Source organism: Pseudochaenichthys georgianus, unplaced genomic scaffold (genome assembly GCF_902827115.2).
Source record: "Pseudochaenichthys georgianus unplaced genomic scaffold, fPseGeo1.2 scaffold_1467_arrow_ctg1, whole genome shotgun sequence".
NCBI lineage: Eukaryota > Metazoa > Chordata > Actinopteri > Perciformes > Channichthyidae > Pseudochaenichthys > Pseudochaenichthys georgianus.
Window position 1 is genome coordinate 5672 of NW_027262319.1, and position 25456 is coordinate 31127.

The 25456-nt window shown below is 42.9% G+C and overlaps 1 protein-coding gene across 1 annotated transcript; it reads right to left on the reverse strand.

The window, feature by feature from the left end:
* wdr18 (WD repeat domain 18) lies at nucleotides 1-25456 on the reverse strand (the record flags this gene model as incomplete). Its single annotated transcript, XM_034077284.2, has 8 exons — nucleotides 1-235; nucleotides 436-504; nucleotides 776-933; nucleotides 10769-10893; nucleotides 12207-12271; nucleotides 14109-14252; nucleotides 24552-24693; nucleotides 25323-25456. Coding segments are annotated over 8 exons (966 nt in total), but the record flags the coding sequence as incomplete, so codon positions are not given.

The following is a 25456-nucleotide window of genomic DNA, read 5'->3' on the forward strand; positions in this document are numbered from 1 at the left end:
TCTTACCAAAACAAAATCATTTTATTTTATAAAAACAAAATCATCACAGACGGTTTTAACGTGTGTACGTGTTTACGGGTGTGTGTGTGTGTGTGTGTGTGTGTGTTTATGTGGGTTTGGTGAGCAGCTGGCTGGTGAACTCGTAAAGATCTTTGTTGACTTTCTTCAGATTTTGAACTTCCTCCTCCAGCTCGGAGACTCGAACCTTCGTGTTCTCCCCGTCTCCGTACACCGACTGAAACATCAAAATAAATATTTAATAACAAATAATCAGGGATTATAAAAATAGTGCCGATTAATGTTAATAAAGTGAGCAGGCATTCTTCGGGCTCTCTGTGACATTTTATATTTTTGTCTGACATTTAGCTGTTTTTCTCTCTCCAATCTGACGAACATTAGAGTCACATGATCGCCTGAAGCCCCGCCCCTTCTTACCTTGTCTGTCACAGCGTTCATCAACAAGTTCAGCCTATCAGCTTTCTGCATGTACGTCAGCTCCTCTTCCTGTCAACATTTCAAAATAAAAGAAGTCAGTCTGTCCAGCCTTCTGCAGGTACGTCTGCTCCTCTTAGTGTAAACATTTCAAAATAAGAGTTCAGTCTATAATGGTCCTGCAGGTAGGTCTCTTCCTGTAAACATTTCAAAATAAAAGCTTTCTACAGGTACGTCTTCCCCTCCTTCTTGGAAACATTTCAAAATAAAAGAGGTTCAGTCTCAAACTTTCTGCAGATAGGTCTCTTCCTGTAAACCTTTCAGAATAAGAGTCCACCCTCACCTGTGTGTAGAGCGCGGGGCGGACACACACCTCTGAGGCCCCGCCCCCTTCAGAGGCCTGCAGGTGTCGGCTGAACCTCGGCAGAGGGACGGCCGGACGACTGTCGGGGAGGAACATGTTCGCTGGAGCCGCCATGATGACAGCGTTCGTCACCGGACCTGAACACGGACAGGAAGTGATGTCAGAGAACTGCAGATACTAGAATTCATGTGACTGTGACCAATGAGGAGCTAGTTGACAGTGACATCAGCTAAATGAGAGCTTCTGATTGAAGGGTTCTGAATGGACGCTAAATGTTCTCTTTAACGAACCAATTAGCAGCCGGCTGACCGTGAAATCACCAAAATGACGGCTTCTGATAGGATGTTTTCATCTGGACACCAAATACCTTTAAAAAGGAACAATAAGCAGCCACCTGACATGAATGAAAGCTTCTGATTGGATGATTGAGTGAAAAGTGCATTTCTTTAAATCGAACGATAAGCAGCCACCTGACATGTGAAACGGCAGAATGAAAGCTTCCGATTGGATGACTGAGTGAAAAGTACATTTCTTTAATGGCCCAAGAAGCAATCCCCCCCCACCCCCCAACTGTGACATCAGCTAAATGAGAGCTTCTGATTGGAGGGTTCTGAATGGACACTAAATCTTCTTGTTAAAGAACCAGTAAGGAGCCACCTGACACGTGCCATCAGTAGAGTGAAAGCTGCTGATTGGATGTTTCCATCTGGACAGAAACTATCTTTCACTGACCAATAAGCAGCCGGCTGACCGTGACATCCGTATATTGGGAGCTTCTGATTGGATGTTTCTGTCAGGACCAATAAGCAGCCGGCTGACCGTGACATCCGTATATTGGGCGCTTCCGATTGGATGTTTTTGATTGAATAGTACGTTTTTCTTGAATGGCCTAATTAGCAGCCACCTGAAGCGTGACACCAGCACAATAAAAGCTTCCGATTGGACGTCTCTGTCTGGACAGAAACTATCTTTCACGGACCAATGAGCAGCCGTCTGACCGTGACATCAGCAGTGCGCCTGAAGGCATCACGAACATCAAAGTGAGGACATTTCTTCAATTTCAGAGCTGAAATAAGCGAGAGCTGCAGCAGATCCTCTCTCGGGCTGACCTGATTATTACTCATCATTTATTAATGTCAGGGAGCCGCTCTCCAATCGCTGCTGCTGGGGCTCTACACATTTATTTATTCACTTATTGATATCTGCCATGAACTGTCTGAGAAACGATTCTTCACTCGTGTCTTTAAACCGTTCATCACACTCAACAATGTTCGTCTTCTTCAGAGGGAGCGTTTGATTTAAGAAGCTCCAGTAATCACGTTTATGTAACGGAGGGCAGACGGCAGTCAGGTCGGTTTAAAATCTTGAAAGCAAAACGTGCCTGCTTGTTGTTGTTGATTCATAGGGGCTGGTTGATGGAGGGAAAGCATTTAAAGCATTGCAGAAGAAGAAAGCTGGATATAAATCTTCATCTGAACACTAACTGCCGCGTGTCTCTTTCTGTATTTCACTTTCAGCTGACGGTGGAATTGAACATGAAACTTTTATTACGACTGTGAAACTGAAGGAACATCAGAGTCTGAACTTTGGGTTGAAAATCTTCAGACTACAACATAAAAACTGCAACATAAAAACTGACCTATACACACTGCACTGTACACACTGCAACACACACACTGATTTCACCGCCACTCCAACTTCCTGTCTGGGGAATTCTGAATTCATTTCCTCAGATTAGCCGGAGCTTTAATCCAAGACGCTGAGCCAGAGTCTCAGGAGAGGTTAAACCGTTGGATCCTGCAGGATGTATTCGAGTGATGCATTCAGGTGCTGTGTTTAGGTGATGTCTCTTGTTGAGGTCATGTGATCAGGTGCAGGTGTTACGGTCAGGGGATCCGATACATCCCTTGAACACATATCCCTTGTGTTCAAGGGATTTGTTTGTTTGTTGTGTGCGGAAGAAATGTTCAGGTGATGTGTTCAGGTGAAGTGTTCAGGTGATGTGTTCAGGTGATGGGATGTGTTCAGGCAGGAACGTGCACAGGTACGGGCTAATGTTGCCCGAGCAACGGCCCGTTTTACCCTTTTTGGCTGACCTGCCCCTCTGGAGAGAGCGAGAGTTTTTTTTCTTTTTCTGTTGTGGTCGAATCAACATGATGAGCCCACAATTAGTATTGTAGTGTCTCGCTGCGGGAAACACACCAGCTTCATTCTTCTTCTTCTCCTTCTTCTTCATGTAATTGCCCGCGAAATTTTTAATGAAGAACTCGTTTCAGTGTGAACTCTTTCTACAGTATGACCACAAAAGTGTTTTAAACCAGGTAGGCGTACGTTTTTATTATTTATGTTCTATATCGCTAAGCGTGTGATTACACGTTACGTATTATATATATAATGTTTATTATAGGCTACTGAATTGGTGCCGGTGCGTTGAGACCACCTCTAGTGTCGGATCTTGGAAAATGGATTTTGAGTATTCTCATGGCAGGGACTTTACTTCCTCTCGACACCATCGGTTATTTACAAAAAATATTATACCAAATAAATAAGTAATTAGATACTTTACCGTTACTGCGCTCATAAAGAATGATAAGAATAAGAATAATGCATATTGAACTGGTTTAATTAATTAGTGAGTTTATTTAAGGTAATTATAGAAGCCCTATTTTATCAGTATGTCTGCAATGGTCAAACTACATTGAATTGTCCCCATTTTTTCTTCAGTAGTTTCTAACATTAGATATTTTAATGAGCAAAACAAAAAATGTCCCTGGTTTTTTAGTTAATGTATTAATCGTTTTGGTCTTATATTTTTTTTCGGGGGGAGGCCCTTTTTCCAGTTTAGAGCAATAGCCCCTCCAAATGTCTGTGCACGTCCCTGTGTTCAGTTGAAGTGTTCAAACTCAAGGCCCGGGGGCCAAATCCGGCCCGCGACTTCATTTTATGTGGCCCGCAAGAGCTTGCAAAGAATATAATACGTTTAGTATACGGTCACATGCTACTTTACAGTATATCTATATATGTTCATTTGAATTAATTTCTTATTTTATAGTTATTTATCTTTTTTTTTTATCTTTGATTTATCCTTAATTGTATTAATCTGTGTGAATCTGTGCTCTCCTGTTTTTCCATCTTACCCTGTTGCTGTTAAACCACTGAATTTCCCCACGGGGATTAATAAAATTCCATTTTTATCTTATCTTATTTTACAGAAGCATGTTGCCCTTAAACTATATGTCCCACAATGCATCTCATGTTGTGACATGCGCACTGAAGAGACTTGCAATTATTTGCCCTAGTCTTCTGCTTTCAGACGTAGTTAATTATGTAGTTATTACCCTATCCAATAATAATCCAATGCAGAGGCAATACTATAATATAATACATTATTTCATGTATATTATGTATTTATATATGTATATTTATATAGTTACAACCGGCCCTTTTGAGTGCAACTATAATTCTAATGTGGCCCACGATGAAATTGAGTTTGACACCCCTGCTCTATAGTGTGATGTGTTCAGGTACCTCCGGTGTTTCCTCTGCAGTGTGATGTGTTCAGGTACCTCCGGTGTTTCCTCTGCAGTGTGATGTGTTCAGGAGTGCACCAGCTGGGCGTAACTCTACGTCCGACGTAGAACGGAAGGTTAAGACCAAACTAAAGCTATGACTAGTGCACCACTTAGACTTAAGCCCTGTATGCGTTGCGGTGTAACTTTTACGCCTAGTGTGGAGCAGGCGTAAATCGGTAAGACAGAATAGTATCCATAGTAACGTAAAACAGGCAAGAAGGAAAATAACGATGGCAGTGTGTCTTGTTTAACAACGAAAGGGCATTAAGAAGAGTCGTCCGTGATCGAACAACCCCACTGGACATCTATTCAGTGAGCTGATGGAGAGGTTTCGTTTCGGCAGACGAGCCCTTTTTGATTTAATCGAGGAGATCTCCCTCAACTCCAGCACGGATCAGACAGAAACGCTGCGCTCTCCCCAACCGTGCAGGTGCCGATTGCACTCAGATTTTACGCTTAAGTTCGAGTGTTGAATTATTATTAGACGTGTTTTTTTGAATGTATTGACGTGGACGCACATCTTAAGACGCGGCGCAGCTACGACCGTGACTAGGCAGGCTTGGTGCACTCAAATCAGATCACTAAGTCAGACGTAGCTAAGCATGACGTTGGAGTGAAGACATCCTTGTTCACGCCCAGCTGGTGCACTCCACTCAGGGGCTTCCTCTGCAGTGAGTTGGCAGCTCCTCTCTCTCGGTGATTAATGTCTCGGTGTTGGACCACATTGAGACCATTAGTGTAATTCCTGCAGCCGCAGCCAAGTGGAGATCAATATTTATAATTGAGTGTTAGATAATCAGCCGGTCTTTATTACCACAACAAGGAGGAACATTTTTTAAGTACAAACCTCTGCCTTCCAACACAGAGTGTGGTTTTATGTAGAATGGACGTTTTTGAAAGTGATTTACAACATGTGGAGGAGGGGAAACCTTTTAAAAGCCAACCTGGACTGTAAAGCATTCACACTTTCATCAGATTAAAACGTGAGCAGAGATCCCAGGAGATCATTAAACTGTTTTCACGTGTCCCACTTACAGTCCAACATTATTAAGATCTATGTCTGTGGTTTTCCTCCTCAAAAGAGAAGCTGCTTCTAATATAATTTCAGAGAACAGAGAAGACCTGCTGTTTATGAAAATTATCCTGAGATAACCTCAAGCTTGTTTCTTGTTTTCTTTGTCGTCACCATCTTATTTTCTCATAGACTTCTATTCAATTTGAGGTAATCAAGAGAGGGAGAAGTATCTTACTTTCTCATAGACTTCTATTCAATCCGAGGTAATCAAGAGAGGGAGAAGTATATTATTTTCTCATAGACTTCTATTCAATCCGAGGTAATCAAGAGAGGGAGAAGTATCTAATTTTCTCATAGACTTCTATTCAATCTGAGGTAATCAAGAGAGGGAGAAGTATCTTATTTTCTCATAGACTTCTATTCAATCTGAGGTAATCAAGAGGGAGAAGTATCTAATTTTCTCACAGACTTCTATTCAATCTGAGGTAATCAAGAGAGGGAGAAGTATATTATTTTCTCATCGACTTCTATACAATCTGAGGTAATAAAGAGAGAGAGAAGTATCTTATTTTCTCACAGACTTCTATTCAATCTGAGGTAATCAAGAGAGGGAGAAGTATCTTATTTTCTCATAGACTTCTATTCAATCTGAGGTAATCAAGAGAGAGAGAAGTATCTTATTTTCTCATAGACTTCTATTCAATCTGAGGTAATCAAGAGGGAGAAGTATCTAATTTTCTCACAGACTTCTATTCAATCTGAGGTAATCAAGAGAGGGAGAAGTATATTATTTTCTCATCGACTTCTATACAATCTGAGGTAATAAAGAGAGAGAGAAGTATCTTATTTTCTCACAGACTTCTATTCAATCTGAGGTAATCAAGAGAGGGAGAAGTATCTTATTTTCTCATAGACTTCTATTCAATCTGAGGTAATACATCAAGTGATAAGTATCTTATTTTCTCATAGACTTCTATTCAATCTGACATAATCAAGAGAGAGAGAAGTATCTTATTTTCTCACAGACTTCTATTCAATCTGAGGTAATAAAGAGAGAGAGAAGTATCTTATTTTCTCACAGACTTCTATTCAATCTGAGGTAATCAAGAGAGGGAGAAGTATATTATTTTCTCATAGACTTCTATTCAATCTGAGGTAATCAAGAGAGGGAGAAGTATCTTATTTTCTCATAGACTTCTATTCAATCTGAGGTAATCAAGAGAGGGAGAAGTATCTTATTTTCTCATAGACTCCTATTCAATCTGAGGTAATCAAGAGGGAGAAGTATCTTATTTTCTCATCGACTTCTATACAATCTGAGGTAATAAAGAGAGAGAGAAGTATCTTATTTTCTCACAGACTTCTATTCAATCTGAGGTAATCAAGAGAGGGAGAAGTATCTTATTTTCTCATAGACTTCTATTCAATCTGAGGTAATACATCAAGTGATAAGTATCTTATTTTCTCATAGACTTCTATTCAATCTGACATAATCAAGAGAGAGAGAAGTATCTTATTTTCTCACAGACTTCTATTCAATCTGAGGTAATAAAGAGAGAGAGAAGTATCTTATTTTCTCACAGACTTCTATTCAATCTGAGGTAATCAAGAGAGGGAGAAGTATATTATTTTCTCATAGACTTCTATTCAATCTGAGGTAATCAAGAGAGGGAGAAGTATCTTATTTTCTCATAGACTTCTATTCAATCTGAGGTAATCAAGAGAGGGAGAAGTATCTTATTTTCTCATAGACTCCTATTCAATCTGAGGTAATCAAGAGAGGGAGAAGTATCTTATTTTCTCATAGACTCCTATTCAATCTGAGGTAATCAAGAGAGGGAGAAGTATATTATTTTCTCATAGACTCCTATTCAATCTGAGGTAATCAAGAGAGGGAGAAGTATCTTATTTTCTCATAGACTTCTATTCAATCTGAGGTAATCAAGAGAGAGAGAAGTATCTAATTTTCTCATAGACTTCTATTCAATCTGAGGTAATCAAGAGAGAGAGAAGTATCTAATTTTCTCATAGACTTCTATTCAATTTGAGGTAATCAAGAGAGGGAGAAGTATCTAATTTTCTCATAGACTTCTATTCAATCTGAGGTAATCAAGAGAGGGAGAAGTATCTTATTTTCTCACAGACTTCTATTCAATCTGAGGTAATCAAGAGAGGGAGAAGTATATTATTTTCTCATAGACTTCTATTCAATCTGAGGTAATCAAGAGAGGGAGAAGTATCTTATTTTCTCACAGACTTCTATTCAATCTGAGGTAATCAAGAGAGGGAGAAGTATATTATTTTCTCATAGACTTCTATTCAATCTGAGGTAATCAAGAGAGGGAGAAGTATCTTATTTTCTCATAGACTCCTATTCAATCTGAGGTAATCAAGAGAGGGAGAAGTATATTATTTTCTCATAGACTTCTATTCAATCTGAGGTAATCAAGAGAGGGAGAAGTATCTTATTTTCTCATAGACTCCTATTCAATCTGAGGTAATCAAGAGAGGGAGAAGTATCTTATTTTCTCATAGACTCCTATTCAATCTGAGGTAATCAAGAGAGGGAGAAGTATCTTATTTTCTCATAGACTCCTATTCAATCTGAGGTAATCAAGAGAGGGAGAAGTATATTATTTTCTCATAGACTCCTATTCAATCTGAGGTAATCAAGAGAGGGAGAAGTATATTATTTTCTCATCGACTTCTATACAATCTGAGGTAATCAAGAGAGGGAGAAGTATCTTATTTTCTCATAGACTTCTATTCAATCTGAGGTAATACATCAAGTGATAAGTATCTTATTTTCTCATAGACTTCTATTCAATCTGACATAATCAAGAGAGAGAGAAGTATCTTATTTTCTCATAGACTTCTATTCAATCTGAGGTAATCAAGAGAGGGAGAAGTATCTTATTTTCTCATAGACTTCTATTCAATCTGAGGTAATACATCAAGTGATAAGTATCTTATTTTCTCATAGACTTCTATTCAATCTGACATAATCAAGAGAGAGAGAAGTATCTTATTTTCTCATCGACTTCTATACAATCTGAGGTAATCAAGAGAGGGAGAAGTATCTTATTTTCTCATAGACTTCTATTCAATCTGAGGTAATACATCAAGTGATAAGTATCTTATTTTCTCATAGACTTCTATTCAATCTGACATAATCAAGAGAGAGAGAAGTATCTTATTTTCTCATAGACTTCTATTCAATCTGAGGTAATAAAGAGAGAGAGAAGTATCTTATTTTCTCATAGACTCCTATTCAATCTGAGGTAATCAAGAGAGGGAGAAGTATCTTATTTTCTCACAGACTTCTATTCAATCTGAGGTAATCAAGAGAGAGAGAAGTATCTTATTTTCTCATAGACTTCTATTCAATCTGAGGTAATACATCAAGTGATAAGTATCTTATTTTCTCACAGACTTCTCTTGTACCAGGAGCAGTCGCCTCCTCTGGGAGTGTCGTCCGGCGTCAGATCTCTTCCACAGTGACGAGGTCTCACTCTGATGTTTCTTAATACCAGTCGACAGCCTGAAGGAGGGAAACGTGGAGCCCTGCATCTTCTCCACACATCTCACATCTATCTTTCATTTCTCAGCTTCCTGCTCACGAACTGCAGCTGAACTCACGCACACAGCCCAGAGTGAAGCCACACACTGACGGACACACTGATTTGTATGCATGTCCCAATATGCATGCATGTCTTTTCCCAGAGTGGAAAATAAGCCAATATTCTTAGCGACAGTCAAGAGACGCGGAGATTTATGAGCAATAACACAGAGAAACAAATCAACTCTGCACAGTGGAGGCAATGCATACTTTTCCACCCACTTGGTGGAGAAGCATTTATCTCATTGTACATGTATTCTATTGTGCACACACAGCAAGACGTCAGAGTATGCATTTCTAATATACTACACAACTAAATATTTAATCGTATTTTTAATGAGATTGCTAATTGTTTTTTGATGTACTCTTCGTTTCAGCTGATTATTTAACTGCTATTTGATCACATGACCTTCATCTTCGTCCTATGAAGACCACGTGATGTGTTCAAAGTGGATATTTCACCACATTCGTGTTGCTCCGAATGTTGAAGTGGATTCTTCTGCTTTAGAATCAATGCCAGGACAGTGGTGGTTTCTCTGGTGTTTCCCAGCATGCAGCTGAACGCGCCGAGACGAATCGGTTTGAGGAGCTGCGTCACGGAGGATGAAGCTTACCTTTCGTCCGAAGAAACGTGACGGGGGCGAGTCCAGCCAGAGGAGGGATTATCGTCTCCGGACGTTTGAAGTGAGGATTTGGTTAATTACAAAGTGCCAGTCATGATCACGGCGAGCATTTCTTTTTCATGTTCCCGTCAGTCGCAGCAGAATCACTTATTATGAATGAGGCGGAGAGCAAAAGCTCCAGAGACGGCGCTTCATTAATAACCCGTCAGCAGACACGCAGGTTCAATTATCTCCCGAGACTCTCATCAAATCTGACCTGATTCAGTCTGATTCTCACCGATCATCACGCCTGTCCTGGCCTCTTACAACGCCCAGTAATCCAGATTAATATATTTACGCATTTATAAAAAACAAGTCTGACCACTTCTATCAATAATCAATTATATGTATGACAGACCAGATCAATAACACCTCAACACAGTCACAATAATATAGCTTTTATTGTGAAGGAGCTGGAAGGCTTTTATTGTGAAACAGCTGGAAGGCTTTTATTGTGAAGGAGCTGGGGGGCTTTTATTGTGAAACAGCTGGAAGGCTTTTATTGTGAAGGAGCTGAAGGGCTTTTATTGTGAAGGGGTTGAAGGGCTTTTATTGTGAAGGGGCTGGAATTATTTTATTGTGAAACAGCTGGAAGGCTTTTATTGTGAAGGAGCTGGAATTATTTTATTGTGAAACAGCTGGAAGGCTTTTATTGTGAAGGTTATGCAAGGATTTTATTGTGAAGGGGCTGAAGGGCTTTTATTGTGGAACAGCTGGAAGGCTTTTATTATGAAGGAGCTGAAGGGCTTTTATTTTGAAACAGCTGGAAGGCTTTTATTGTGGAGGAGCTTGCGGTCTTTTATTTTGAAGAAGCTGGAAGGCTTTTATTGTGAAACAACTCGAGGGCTTTTATTGTGAAACAACTGGAAGGCTTTTATTGTGGAACAGCTGGAAGGCTTTTATTGTGAAGGAGCTGAAGGGCTTTTATTGTGAAGAAACTCGAGGGCTTTTATTGTGAAACAACTGGAAGGCTTTTATTGTGAAGGAGCTGAAGGGCTTTTATTGTGAAACAGCTGAAGGTTAGTACCTTGTCTAAAAAAAGAGCCACCTGATTGGCTGGTTGTTTTCAGTCAAAGATGACATCAAGGCGGGGGCGGGGCTTACCTTTGTGTGCGAGGGAGCGGATGCTCTGCTTGCTCTGGATGTCCCAGAGTCGAACCGTCTCGTCATGTGACCCCGAGAGCAGCAGCGTGCCGTCCATCGACACCGAGAGACACGTCACCAGGTTCCTGAAACCACAAATCACACGTGAACTGAGAGAAATCACACGTGAACTGAGAGAAATCAAACATTTACTGAGAGAAATCACACATTGTACACACCTGAGAGTTAAAATAAAAAGGTCTTCATTTTAATTACACACACCTGTAAACACCAGAGAGTGTGTGTTACGGCTCTTTATTTAAATAGTAAACTGTACACACCTGACAGTATATGTTAGATATATTTTATTTCTTTAAATGCTTATGCAAACACCTGAGAGCTTAAGTACCAACTCTTAAGTTAAATGACCTTTAACTGACCGATTAAGTAACACCTCTTAAACATAAGTGACTCACCTGTACACACCTGAGTTCATGTGTTACAGCTCTGCATTAAATGATTCACTTGAGTATTGACAGTTCTTTAATTTCACTGAACAAAAATATAAACGCAACACTTTTGTTTTTGCTCCCATTTGTCATGAGATGAACTCAAAGATCTAAAACATTTTCTATAAACACAAAATAACCATTTCTCTCAAATATTGTTCACAGATCTGAAACAATGTGTGATCGTGAGCACTTCTCCTTTGCCGAGATAATCCATCCCACCTCTCAGGAGTGGCATATCAAGATGCTGATTAGACAGCAGGCTTATTAGGCTGGCCATAATAAAAGGCCACTCTGAAACGTGCAGTTTTGCTTTATTGGGGGGGGTCTGGGGGGGTCCGAAAACCAGTCAGTATATGGTGTGAGGGGTAGGGGTAGGGGTAGGGTAATGTTGTGAATCGAGTGGCCTGTGTTCGTCCTCCATAACATACGCCTGCCCATACCATAACCCCACCACCACCATGGGCCACTCGATTCACAACATTACCCTAACCCCTACCCCTACCCCTCACACCAGATACTGCCTGGTTTTCGGACCCCCCCAGACCCCCCCAATAAAGCAAAACTGCACGTTTCAGAGTGGCCTTTTATTGTGGCCAGCCTAAGGCCCACCTGTGCAATAATCATGCTGTCTGATCAGCATCTTGATATGCCACACCTGGGAGGTGGAATGGATTCTCTCGGCAAAGGAGAAGTGCTCACTGTCACACATTCTTTCAGGTTTGTGAACAATATTTGAGAGAAATGGTTATTTTGTGTTTATAGAAAATGTTTTAGATCTTTGAGTTCATCTCGTGAAACATGGGAGCAAAAACAAAAGTGTTGCGTTTACATTTGTGTTCAGTGTAGCTGACGTACCTGTACACACGTGAGTTACAGCTCTTTATCTAAATTAATCCCCTGTACACAACTGAGATGTAGGGTTACATGTCTTCACATAAATAACTCACCTGTGTCCTTTGAAGATCGTGTCTCCGTCGCTGTCAGACTGAAACGACTTCTCCCGGCTAAGACTCTGCAGATCAAACATAAACAATAAAACAAGGATATATGAACACACACTGACACACACACAGATATAAGAATACACACAGATATATGAACACACACTAACACACACACTTCCTGTGTCTTGGAGTGTGAGCAGCGCCTCGGTTGGGGGGGGGGGGGATTAACTATGTGAAGCTTTAAAATGTTAATCTGCTGTGAAGAGAAACAACAGCAGAGTCAGAAGAAAAGGCTCGATGGGGATGAATGAATAGAGACGGCAGCATTTATCCTCGGCTGCTCTCACACACACACACACACACACACACACACACACACACACACACACACACACACACACACACACACACACACACACACACACACACACACACACACACACACACACACACACACACACACACACACACACACACACACACACACACACACACACACACACACACACACACACACACACACACACACACACACACACACACACACACACACACACACACACACACACACACACACACACACACACACACACACACACACACACACACACACACACACATCTCTTCTGACAGGTGTGACATTATGAATGAAGTGCGTGTGTGGACGGGCTCCTCCGTGAGGCTTCAGAAGCAGAAAGTGGAAGTGATGTTCGTCTTCAATAGGATGTTCTGCTGCATTGTCCTCCCCTCGAAGCGGGAGAACAGCCCCTGGTTCTGTTTGCTTGTGCCCTGCATGCGTGAAATTATACTGGGGGAACAATGTCAAAATACGGATAACTGCAGGGATCGAACTGATGACGAGTGTGCCGACTAATGTAAGTGCTATGTGACTCAGAATAAAGAATCATTTACATTTCTTTATCAAAGACATGTGGAGGTGGATGCAGCTGAAGGATGAAGGGTGAAGGAAGGAGGAAGGAGGAGGTGGATGCAGCTGAAGGGTGAAGGGTGAAGGAAGGAGGAAGGAGGAGGTGGATGCAGCTGAAGGATGAAGGGGGAAGGAAGGAGGAGGTGGATGCAGCTGAAGGATGAAGGGTGAAGGGTGAAGGAAGGAGGAAGGAGGAGGTGGATGCAGTTGAAGGAAGAAGGATGAATGATGAAGGGTGAAGGAAGGAGGAAGGAGGAGGTGGATGCAGCTGAAGGATGAAGGATGGAGGAAGGAGGAAGGAGGAGGTGGATGCAGCTGAAGGATGAAGGATGGAGGAAGGAGGAAGGAGGAGGTGGATGCAGCTGAAGGATAGAGGATGGAGGAAGGAGGTGGTGGGGGTGAACAGGAAGGAGGAGGTGGATGCAGCTGAAGGATGAAGGATGAAGGAAGGAGGAGGTGGGGATGAAGGAAGGAGGAGGTGGGGATGAAGGAAGGAGGAGGTGGGGGTGAAGGAAGGAGGAGGTGGGGCTGAAGGAAGGAGGAGGTGGGGCTGAAGGAAGGAGGAGGTGGGGGTGAAGGAAGGAGGAGGTGGGGTGAAGAAAGGAGGAGGTGGGGGTGAAGGAAGGAGGAGGTGGGGTGAAGGAAGGAGGAGGTGGGGGTGAAGGAAGGAGGAGGTGGGGTGAAGAAAGGAGGAGGTGGGGGTGAAGGAAGGAAGAGGTGGGGTGAACAGGAAGGAGGAGGTGGGGGTGAAGGAAGGAGGAGGTGGGGGTGAAGAAAGGAGGAGGTGGGGATGAAGGAAGGAGGAGGTGTATGCAGCTGAAGGATGGAGGATAGAGGAAGGAGGAGGTGGGGTGAAGGAAGGAGGCGGTGGGGGTGAAGGAAGGAGGCGGTGGGGTGAACAGGAAGTAGCATGTTGGGATGTAGAACACTGAGGGTTTGGCGATGAAGCGATTAGTCGCCTTTGTGTTGAGACCGACCTGGCTGCAGAGTGAGACCTGGAAGATGTTCCCGTCGCTGCCTCCACAGAACAGGAAGTACTCCGAGGGGTCGAAGGTCACCGACATGATCTCCACGTCAAACAGAACGGAGAGCAGCAGCTCACCTGAGGACAGCTCCCACACCTGGAGAGAGAGAGAGAGAGAGAGAGAGAGAGAGAGAGAGAGAACCCTTCAGAACATGAACTCTTCAGAACCTGGGCTGCGTTCCAATAGTCCCTTTAGCTCAGGAACCTTCCTCACCGAGTGAAAGGACCCGGAGGTCCCTCAGTGGCAGCCATGATAAGAGCCGTTCCAATTCTCTAGATGAAAGGAAAGGAGGTTTCAAACTTCCTTTATAGCCTCCTTTAGCTTAGGAACCACTGGACCTCCCTAACCGACAGGAGAGGAGAAAATGCTGCCCCACAATGCATTGCAGCCGGAGCATTTGCCGTCACTCAACAGTCGGCCGTTCACGGAAACAACCGATTATGACGGAGAAATTATATCATGAAAGTTACTGTGCTTATTAAGCATTTTAAAACGTATGTGGTAAGTTGCCAAAGTGCTTTGTTCTGAACGTTCATCAGTATTATAATCAGAGAGAGAAATATGAACGTTAGTTTTTACTGAAATGATCAAATAAAGTCAACATCTCAGTCTTCACTGAGCTGTGTGGGGTTTGTTCAACTTCTAAAAGATGTTTGAATGGTGATATACACAGAGATAGATGTTAAGGACTAACGTTCATAATAAATACATTTGTATTGATTTTAAGATCTTTAGTTCATACAATCATACGTATTGGGATCATTGGTATTAATGTGGACCGGAGGGAGAGGGGGACGAGCAGAAGTTTCACTTTCCTTTTTTATTTCAGTTCCAGCTTTGGTCCTGAAGAATCTGTTTCTCTGTTGTCCACGTTCATAAAGCAAAGCAGCAGCTTCAGAGCACGGTGCAGAGTCTCTAGATGAGTTCACAGCAGTCCCTCGTTCTTATTGAAGCATCCATGTTGTAGTCCGCTGTATAGAAAACTGTAGTTTCCATAGTTACCCCACAGCAGCAGACGCACATTCAGGACGTCCGCTGGCGCATCAGAAACACGTGGGATAGTGAAAGTGCAGGCGATTCTCTAAAATACCGCAGTCTCTTCTCCTAAGTCCTTTTGAATTCTCCTATCCACTATCCCTTAACCCCGTGACCTTTCACTCAGAGGTCAAGGGATAGACGATAGGGGCTGATTTTTGGATTATTCGACTGCAAATCTACTCTTCAGAACCTGAACTCATCAAACATGAACCCTTTAGAACCCGAGCCTTTTAGACGATCAACTAGGGCTGTGCGATTATGGCAAAAATCATAATCACGATTATTTGGGTCAATAATTGATATCACGATTATTTTGACGATTATTCATTGACCATTTATTGAACTTTAAAACAAATAATATTTTACCAATAAACAAGATCAACAAATATATTGGAGCGCACTTCCAAAACCATACTAAACATATATTATTAATATGATAAATAAATTAGACCAAAATAAATTAAATCAAATATGATGCAGTGCACGGTCACAACCTGAACACTCCTCAACATATAGCCAACATGTTGGTAAAACATATTCAACATATTCCACTCAGTTAAACGTTGAAGGCTGGCCAACCGTCACGGTCCAGAAGTAACAGGAAATAAATGTTGAACTACAATTTAAGACCAAATAAAAATGTTTAGGCCACCATGGCACATGCTGGTAGGGCTGCTCATGCCATCTCTTAAAGCCTGTTGACATGGTCTGGTTTCAGAGATGAGCGCAGGCAGGTGACAAGCCACCTGGACTGAAGACCCTCAGCCACGCCCCGACACATGGGGTGACGCCGGCCAATCACAAAGCTTTGATGCGTTCAAGTGCATTATTCTGGCACAGGAAGATTATGTTACAGGACATTAACGATAAAACAGAATATCGTTGTTCTATTTTTAGACACATCTCGCGATCGACTGGTTGGGCACCCCTGGGCTCGACCATAGGTCTGTTGTGGTAGCAAAGTAGTCAGCTGACGCCACATCTCTCTCAACTTCCCCACGGCATGTGTCATATAGTGCATGCAGCGCAGACCTGCTGAAATAATACCGAGACGGCATCGCGTAACGCTTGTCCAACGTGTTGACACGTTGCTTGAAGCCCTGGTTGCTAACAGTGCTAACTGGGCACATATCTTTAGCGATGTGAAACGTATCTCCAGGTCTCCCTTGAAAAAGAGATCATTGATCTCAATGGGATTTTACCTGGATAAATAAAGGTTTTTAATTTTTTTTTATTGTAATGACAAAGTACTTGCAAATAGTGGAAATAGTTTTACCCTTCTTTTTAACGAGTTGCTGCTCTTGTTCTGACATCTTCGCTCGCGCTGAACACTCACAACACATATGACTCCCACGTGGCCGAGTGGGCTTTCAGGGAGGGGCGAAAGCACACCCAGCAAAATAATCGTATTTTGTCAATTATGCTGTTTTCATAATCGTCGCAAACCATAATCGTAATCGCGATTAAAATACGATTAATTGCACAGCCCTACGATCAACTCTCTAGAAAGTGATCAGAACATGAACTGTTTACTAAATTCAGAACCTTATTGTCCGACAGCCCTCTCTTCAGAGACTCCTTCAACAGTATGGTGGGACCGTCACTGCTTGGCTTCTGTGTTCCCGTCTCCTTCTATGAACTGATTTCTGCTGTAACTCAAACAGCCGATTAAAAACATCGCTCTCCGGTCATCTCCAAACTACACGCTAACATTGCTAATGCTAGCGCTGAGGCTGTGGGTATCGTCCACACTCCACAGTATGCAATGTTACATGTCTAATATGTGTAACATTGAATGCAAAGCGATTTGAGCTTCTGGAAAAGCGCTAAAATAAATGTAATGAATTATATATATTATTATTATTATAGCGTTATAAATTGGTTTAATAATTAACCTTCGTCACGGGAGTCTTATTATAAAAAGTAGAGTGTGTTTTGACCACAGCACTGCATGGCTGCTGGCTTCTCATCAGTGGGAGCCTCTTTCATTCTTCCTGTGAATAAAGTTATAAATGGAGGTAGCAGTACGGTGTTCAGTGACCTTTGACCCCGAGATGGAGCTGCTGGCTCACACGGTCCTGTTCCAGACTCCACTTTGAAAGCTGATCCATTAAAGGGAGTCCTCGTGCACATCCGTTATGTTCTCAGACTGTGATTTATGAAAGAGGGGATTTTACCGAGATTAAAAATGAGGAGGTGCTCCGGGTTTACAGAGATCCATCATCAGCCGGCTCGGCGTCTGATTGGCTGGAAACAATGAATAATAACACATACTAAAAATAAACTAGACAGCCTTACAAGTAACACACATCCCACCAACAGCAGGCCATTCATCTCAGCCAGAAACGATCGATTTTCATGTTTCCGACGGTATTTGAATGCATCACGTGTGACCAACGCGTCAAACTGGAACGATAACCAAACAGAAACACCTCATTATAAATGTCACCATCAAAAGTAATCAATTACATTATTGACAAGACAGGCAACATCTCTCCTGCTGATGTTCAGGTGTATATCAGTATGTAGTGACTCTACTTTAAAGAGTCCTCTCCTGCTGATGTTCAGGTGTGTATCAGTATGTAGTGTCTCTACTTTAAAGAGTCCTCTCCTGCTGATGTTCAGGTGTATATCAGTATGTAGTGACTCTACTTTAAAGAGTCCTCTCCTGCTGATGTTCAGGTGTATATCAGTATGTAGTGTCTCTACTTTAAAGAGTCATCTCCTGCTGATGTTCAGGTGTATATCAGTATGTAGTGACTCTACTTTAAAGAGTCCTCTCCTGCTGATGTTCAGGTGTATATCAGTATGTAGTGTCTCTACTTTAAAGAGTCCTCTCCTGCTGATGTTCAGGTGTATATCAGTATGTAGTGTCTCTACTTTAAAGAGTCATCTCCTGCTGATGTTCAGGTGTATATCAGTATGTAGTGACTCTACTTTAAAGAGTCCTCTCCTGCTGGTGTTCAGGTGTATATCAGTATGTAGTGTCTCTACTTTAAAGAGTCCTCTCCTGCTGATGTTCAGGTGTATATCAGTATGTAGTGACTCTACTTTAAAGAGTCCTCTCCTGCTGGTGTTCAGGTGTATATCAGTATGTAGTGACTCTACTTTAAAGAGTGCTCTCCTGCTGATGTTCAGGTGTATATCAGTATGTAGTGACTCTACTTTAAAGAGTCCTCTCCTGCTGGTGTTCAGGTGTATATCAGTATGTAGTGACTCTACTTTAAAGAGTGCTCTCCTGCTGATGTTCAGGTGTATATCAGTATGTAGTGACTCTACTTTAAAGAGTCCTCTCCTGCTGATGTTCAGGTGTATATCAGTACGTAGTGTCTCTACTTTAAAGAGTCCTCTCCTGCTGATGTTCAGGTGTATATCAGGTGTAGTGTCTCTGCTTTAAAGAGTCCTCTCCTGCTGATGTTCAGGTGTATATCAGTATGTAGTGTCTCTACTTTAAAGAGTCCTCTCCTGCTGATGTTCAGGTGTATATCAGTATGTAGTGTCTCTACTTTAAAGAGTCCTCTCCTGCTGATGTTCAGGTGTATATCAGTATGTAGTGTCTCTACTTTAAAGAGTCCTCTCCTGCTGATGTTCAGGTGTATATCAGTCTGTAGTGTCTCCACTTTAAAGAGTCCTCTCCTGCTGATGTTCAGGTGTATGTAGTGTCTCTACTTTAAAGAGTCCTCTCCTGCTGATGTTCAGGTGTATATCAGTATGTAGTGTCTCTACTTTAAAGAGTCCTCTCCTGCTGATGTTCAGGTGTATATCAGTATGTAGTGTCTCTACTTTAAAGAGTCCTCTCCTGCTGATGTTCAGGTGTATATCAGTATATAGTGTCTCTACTTTAAAGAGTCTTCTCCTGCTGATGTTCAGGTGTATATCAGTGTGTAGTGTCTCTACTTTAAAGAGTCCTCTCCTGCTGATGTTCAGGTGTATATCAGTGTGTAGTATCTCTACTTTAAAGAGTCCTCTCCTGCTGATGTTCAGGTGTATATCAGTATGTAGTATCTCTACTTTAAAGAGTCCTCTCCTGCTGATGTTCAGGTGTATATCAGTATGTAGTGTCTCTACTTTAAAGAGTCCTCTCCTGCTGATGTCCAGGTGTATATCAGTATGTAGTGTCTCTACTTTAAAGAGTCCTCTCCACGCTTTAATGTTCAAAAAGAACATCTGTTATTGCTCAGCCTTCCCGCTAACGAGCTGTTGTGTCAGAGCTCGTTAAGAAAGGAAAGAGAGCTGAACTGATTTATCTATCTGTGAAGTGAGAAAGGGCGGTTTTGATGTTTTAATGTGTGGTTGTATAAAAGGTACCAGACTCAATGAATACAAGCAGTGATGGTTACGTGCAGATCCCAGGAGCTGGGTTAGGGTCTTCCTCCACGTGTAGTAGTGCTGTAGCGACGCTTCGACGACGTGTCGACTTCAAAATATCGTCGACGACAGATTTCCGCGTCGACGCGTCGCTACACACACGTGGGTGTGTAAACAAAGCAACACGCCGTTCGCAATCGCACTTCAAACACAATGGAGACTGAAACGGCTACCACCTCCTCACAGGATTGCGCACGAAGCCCTCAAACGAAAACATCTCGCCCTAGGTCTTCAAAAGCATGGGAATATTTTCATTTGCAGTCTTTGCCAAATGGAGTTGGCATATCACACGAGCACAACGGCTATGTTGGAACATTTAAAGCGGCAGCTAGCTGTGGTGGCTACCATTAGCAGCTAGCATTTGCTCTCCGATTTTTACAAAAAAATGGAATTATGGATTATAAATTCAATCATTTTTTTATACATAGACGTTAAAAACCTATGGATTAACCGATTCAGACGCGTGTTTTCTCATTTTAATGCCATTGAACACGTCTTTTGATCAGATTGACAGCTACGGTGGTGAGACGATCTCCCTAGAAGCTCCGTAAAGGTACGTGTTGTGATGACTGTGTTTGCTTCCCCTGTCGCGAGTCCGGATCACTCAGTGATGAAACTATATACCTACATAATCTGTGGAGTCTCAGCTTTAATGGGATATCTTGTCTGTGCAGCTACGATGAGTAATAAGGGTACTTTTATCTTGAGTTCTGTGCCAATGTCCGTTAGCATTTTTCGCTCATGGGTCATTTAGATGCTTCTTATGAGACTATCGGCAGTTAGCTGAGATTATTTCCGTTAATCTGGTATAACACATTAATAGTTTGTTAAATATTAAGATCCCCTGAGACACAGTATCGTGAAAAAAAAATGTTTTACATTACGTTTTTTTTACATTACGTTTTTTATGAATTGAACAACAGAAACATAATCGTTAGATTAGTCGACTAATCGATCAAATAATCGCCCGATTAATCGTTTTCGAAATAATCGTTTCCCCCCAGCACTAATGTGTAGGTTAGTTTATATTAACGTGTTTGTGCTTTTCCAGACTCACAAAGACGCTTTACAAAAGTCACATTTAACAAGTTCAAGAGAAACAGAGCATTTAACCCTCAGATTGGAGTCATGACATGAGGGCTCGAGGGGCAAGCCAGCGTGAAGGTGTGTGTTAGGGCTCGTTGAAGGATGATAGTAATCCCTGGAGGTGGGTTTCAACATGTCCCCTTTTTCACACGTGGGGAAGTTGCACGATTGGCTCAGTTCACTTTCTATTCGAGAGACTTGATGACCATCAGTTTAAACTTGTTTAGACGATGTTGTGACCGACGTTCCAGTTCTTGTGAGGCTTTGTTTTCACTGGTCGTAAATATACACTGTTTTCACAACCCATGTTAACTCGTCACTTTAACTTATTATGCACTTTATAACTTAGATGATGACCAAATATGTATATATGCTGACAGTTATTTTACTCTTATTTTTATTTATCTCCTATTTTTATAGTCTTTTATTATTATTATCATTATTTCCTTGATTTTATGTTATTTATTTTAGATTTTATTGATCTGTGTGAATCTTTGCTGTACTGTTTTTTTTTCACGCTTACCCTGTTGCTGCTTTGTACAACTGAATTTCCCCTCGGGGATTAATAAAGGTTCATCTTATCTTATAAGTAACAAAATAAGAGTTTGTAGGGCAATTGTCTTTAAAGGGGACCTATCGTGCAAAAGTCACTTTGTGATGTCTTCTCTCCATCACCACATGTCCCCGGTGTGTCGGGGAACTCACGCAGCGTCAGAGAATAAAACCCTCTCTTTCCCTCCGTACCCAAATCTCTAAAAACGGGGAACAGCGGAGCTGATCCAGATTTGCGTCCGATATGTCGTAACATCTGAAATGTGGACCCACGGGCCAATCAGAAACGTTGCTGTCAGAAACAATGCCCGACTGCTTTGGACGTAATATGGTCGGTGTTTACATTAGCATGCTAACACTGAGAGCTAACCTGTGCTGGAGAGCATGTGTGTGAAGAAGCAGGAAGTAGAAAGGAACTCACCTTGTGGTGTAACCGGCAAGAGAGAAAGCATTTGAGCTCCAGACTGTTTCAGATCCTTGATGATCCATGATATGGAGTTTCATCACGGCAGCAACAGGATCGTAAAATGTCAAAATTCAGTATTACCCGTCGGCCTTTCCACTCTGGGGGGTAGTCGTGAACTGTCGACGGGGGGCGGGGCGCACGCTCGTGAACTGTTAGCGCCGTGTTATGTATGCCCACTGCACCTCGCGGGAGTGCGCACAGCGTAAAACAAAATTCACAGACATTTCAATGATTTGTACAAAGTTGGGTTTGGAAACGGTATAATTTCCTTTTTGGCAGGCATGCTTAACACCGGAGACTCGCGGCAGGGAAACTTTGGCGCTGTTCCGAGAGAGAGGGGGACAGGGAGAGAGAGGGGGACAGGGAGAGAGAGGGGGAGAGGGAGAGAGAGGGGGGACAGGGAGAGAGAGGGGAGGGAGAGGGAGAGAGGGAGAGAGGGGGACAGGGAGAGAGAGGGGGAGAGGAAAAGAGAGGGGGACAGGGAGAGAGAGGGGGACAGGGAGAGAGAGGGGGACAGGGAGAGAGAGGGGGACAGAGAGAGAGAGGGAGACAGGGGAGAGAGAGGGGGAGAGGGAGAGAGAGGGGGAGAGAGAGGGGGACAGGTAGCCTGGGAGACGTGAGAGAGAGGTGGGAGAGAGAGGGGTAAGGGGATGAGATGACGGGGGAGAGGGAAGAGGAGAGGGGGAAGGGAGAGAGGGGCGGACAGGGAGAGAGGGGGAGACATGGAGAGGACGACGGGAAATGGAGAGAGAGACGGGAGCGAGAGGGGGACAGGTGAGATTGAGAGGGAGGATGAGAGAGAGACGGGGGACAGGGAGAAGAGCGAGGGGACAGGTCGAGAGTGAGGGGGACAGGGAGAGCAGAGAGAGGGGGACATGGACGAGGGGCGAGGGGACAGGGAGATGACGGGGGGCGAGGAGAGAGAGAGGGGGATCAGGGAGAGGGAGAGAGAGAGAGGGGGACCAGGGAGTGAGGAGGGGACTGAGGGAGAGAGAGGGGGACAGGGAGAGAGAGGGGGACAGGAGAGAGAGGGACAGAGGGGGACGAGGAGAGAGAGGGGGGGACAGGGAGAGAGAGGGGACCGGTGAGAGTGGAGAGGGGGACAGGGAGAGAGCGAGAGAGAGAGGGGGACAGGGAGAGTGAGGGGACAGGGAGAGTGAGGGGGACAGGGAGAGGGAGGGGGACAGGGAGAGAGGGGGGGACAGGGAGAGAGAGGGGGAGAGAGAGAGGGACAGGGAGAGAGAGAGGGACAGGGAGAGAGAGGGGGACAGGGAGAGAGAGGGAGAAGATGTTTAAATCTTCCATTTAGGCCCCGCCCACTCGATCGGATCGGTATCGGCTGATACTGATCTGGCGATCGGCCCTGAAATGGGCGATCGGAGCATCCCTACTAACAATAGCACGATAGTTATAATAGTTCCTTTGATAAGAAAAGCAAAACCAGGAAATGTGAAGGATGGTTGTATCGTCTGTTAAATCTGCACTGCTTAATAAAGAAACGGTGTTTAAAAGCATTCTTTGATTCTGTGAAGGGATATGTTCTGCCTCGCCTGGCACTAACAATGCTGAGGATGTGGCTTTGTTCCCAGGGACTCACTTTCACTTTCCTTACAAGAGGAGGCTGAGAAGCAAATATACTACTGCACGAGTGTTCCAGACCTTTGGGTCGGATCCACCCCCCCCGAAGCACCTTATCGACGAAACCAGGGTTTATGAGGAAGAGTCGGGCTGCTCGATTATGGCAACAATCATAATCTCCATTATTTGGGTCAATAATTGCGATTATTCATTAACTTTGAAAACATCCATTTATTGGAGGAAGAAATGTGAACAGCATGTTTTTAGCTGTTGAACTTTAAGAATAATTCAACTGAAATACCAAAAAACAAATAATAATAATAAAAAAATAATCGTTTTATTTCGTTTTCGTTGTTTTCGTAATCGTTGCAAGCCATATTCGTAATGGCGATTATAATACGATTAACTGAGCAGCCCTATGAAGGAGTGTGGGTCTGAAGATAAGAAGAGGAAGGCTGAAGGCGAGGGAACGCTGTGAAGCTTTCACTTCAGACAGCAGGACCGTGCTGAGCTGTTTATACTCCCGTCTTTTCATCTATATTCTCATCCTCGCACAAAAACACTTCATAGAGACACGTCCAGATGTAAAGACTCTGAGGTGTTTCTCAGAGTGGAGACTCGGAGGATGGAACCTCATTAAAACAAAATCACATTGAAATAGTTTCTGCTGCGTAGTTTCAGGAACTCAGCTGATAACTGGCTGAAACAACTTCTTTAAGGAAACGTCTCATTTAGAGATTTTAGACACAACTATTCCCTCAGAGAGAAACAAACACGCCCTGCTGTCGAGAGAGGAAGTGCAGAAGGAAGCATCCTTTGAGCTCAGTGTGCTGCTCTGTGATGCTAGCTCAGATACTTGACCTCTCATCAGGGTGCAAGGTCATCAATGTTTGGGCTCAAGGTCATCAATGTGTGGGCTCAGGCTCTGAGCGGAGGAGACCCTCAGGATGGAGGGAAGGTGTGCTGCAATATACCGGCGGGCCAGATGTAATAGGAATTAGAAATTATCCTGCGGGCCGAACTTAAATCCACCACGGGCCTAATTTGGCCCCCGGGCCTCGAGTTGGACACGTGTGCCCTAGGGGGAATAAAAAAGGTTCTTCTTCTTCTTCTTCTTCTTCTAGTCAGCTAAAGCTAAGAACAACACACCAAACCTCAAAATGGAAAACCACACACCTCAGTAGGAACACGTCACAATTAATGAAGCTCTGGTGGAAAACTCAGCTTTAAGATCAGCTGAAACAACAACAACAACAACAACAACAACAACAACAACCTGGTTAAGAAACGTCTCGTGAAAGCCTCACCTTGACGGTCTGGTCTAAGGAGGCGGTGGCGACGCGAGCCTGAGCTCCCATCAGGCCGCAGTGCAGGTCTGTGATTGGTAGAGAGTGACGGGACAGGATGTGACGAGGCTCTGGGGGGGCGTTCAAATCCAGCTGGATCACACTGACACACACACACACACACACACACACACACACAGTTATTAACACACACACACACACAGTTATTAACACACACACACACACACAGTTATTAACACACACACACACACAGTTATTAACACACACACACAGTTATTAACACACACTCACATACATCACTTTAACATTTACAGAGCTCTACAAGGAGCCCATCTCATTCATTAACGAGGTGTTGCTATGGTAGCAGATTGGTACCTGACCATAGAGCGCCCCCTGGAGGACACTGCTGCTTTATATTTTAACACTTATTTTATGTAACTGTAAAAATAAGGTCAAATAAAAGACCAAAAAAACGGTTGATTAAACTGTACAACACGCTTCAACAGCGCCTACATTTATCACTAAAAATATTATCACGGTTTTTTAAATCTCATTTATTCCTCATGCAGATTAATTTGTATATTTATGATTACATTTTTTTCAATAAACATAATTGTTGTAACTGTCTCTATACTGCATAATTAAAGTACACTAGTTCGTATACATGTAACAAAAGACATGGACTGGTATTTACATTATAACGATGCAAAATATACAAATGTAACGTAAAATATACCGTGTTTATATTATTACTTATAGAAAGCCAGGTACCTGCACAGACTCCACACCAGAGCCATGTTGTCCTTTCCTCCAGAGATGAAGTGGCTGCTGTCGTCGGTGAACTTCAGACACGTGACGTCCTGATAGTGACGGTTCAGCACCGACAGCAGCTTACCTGTGGACAC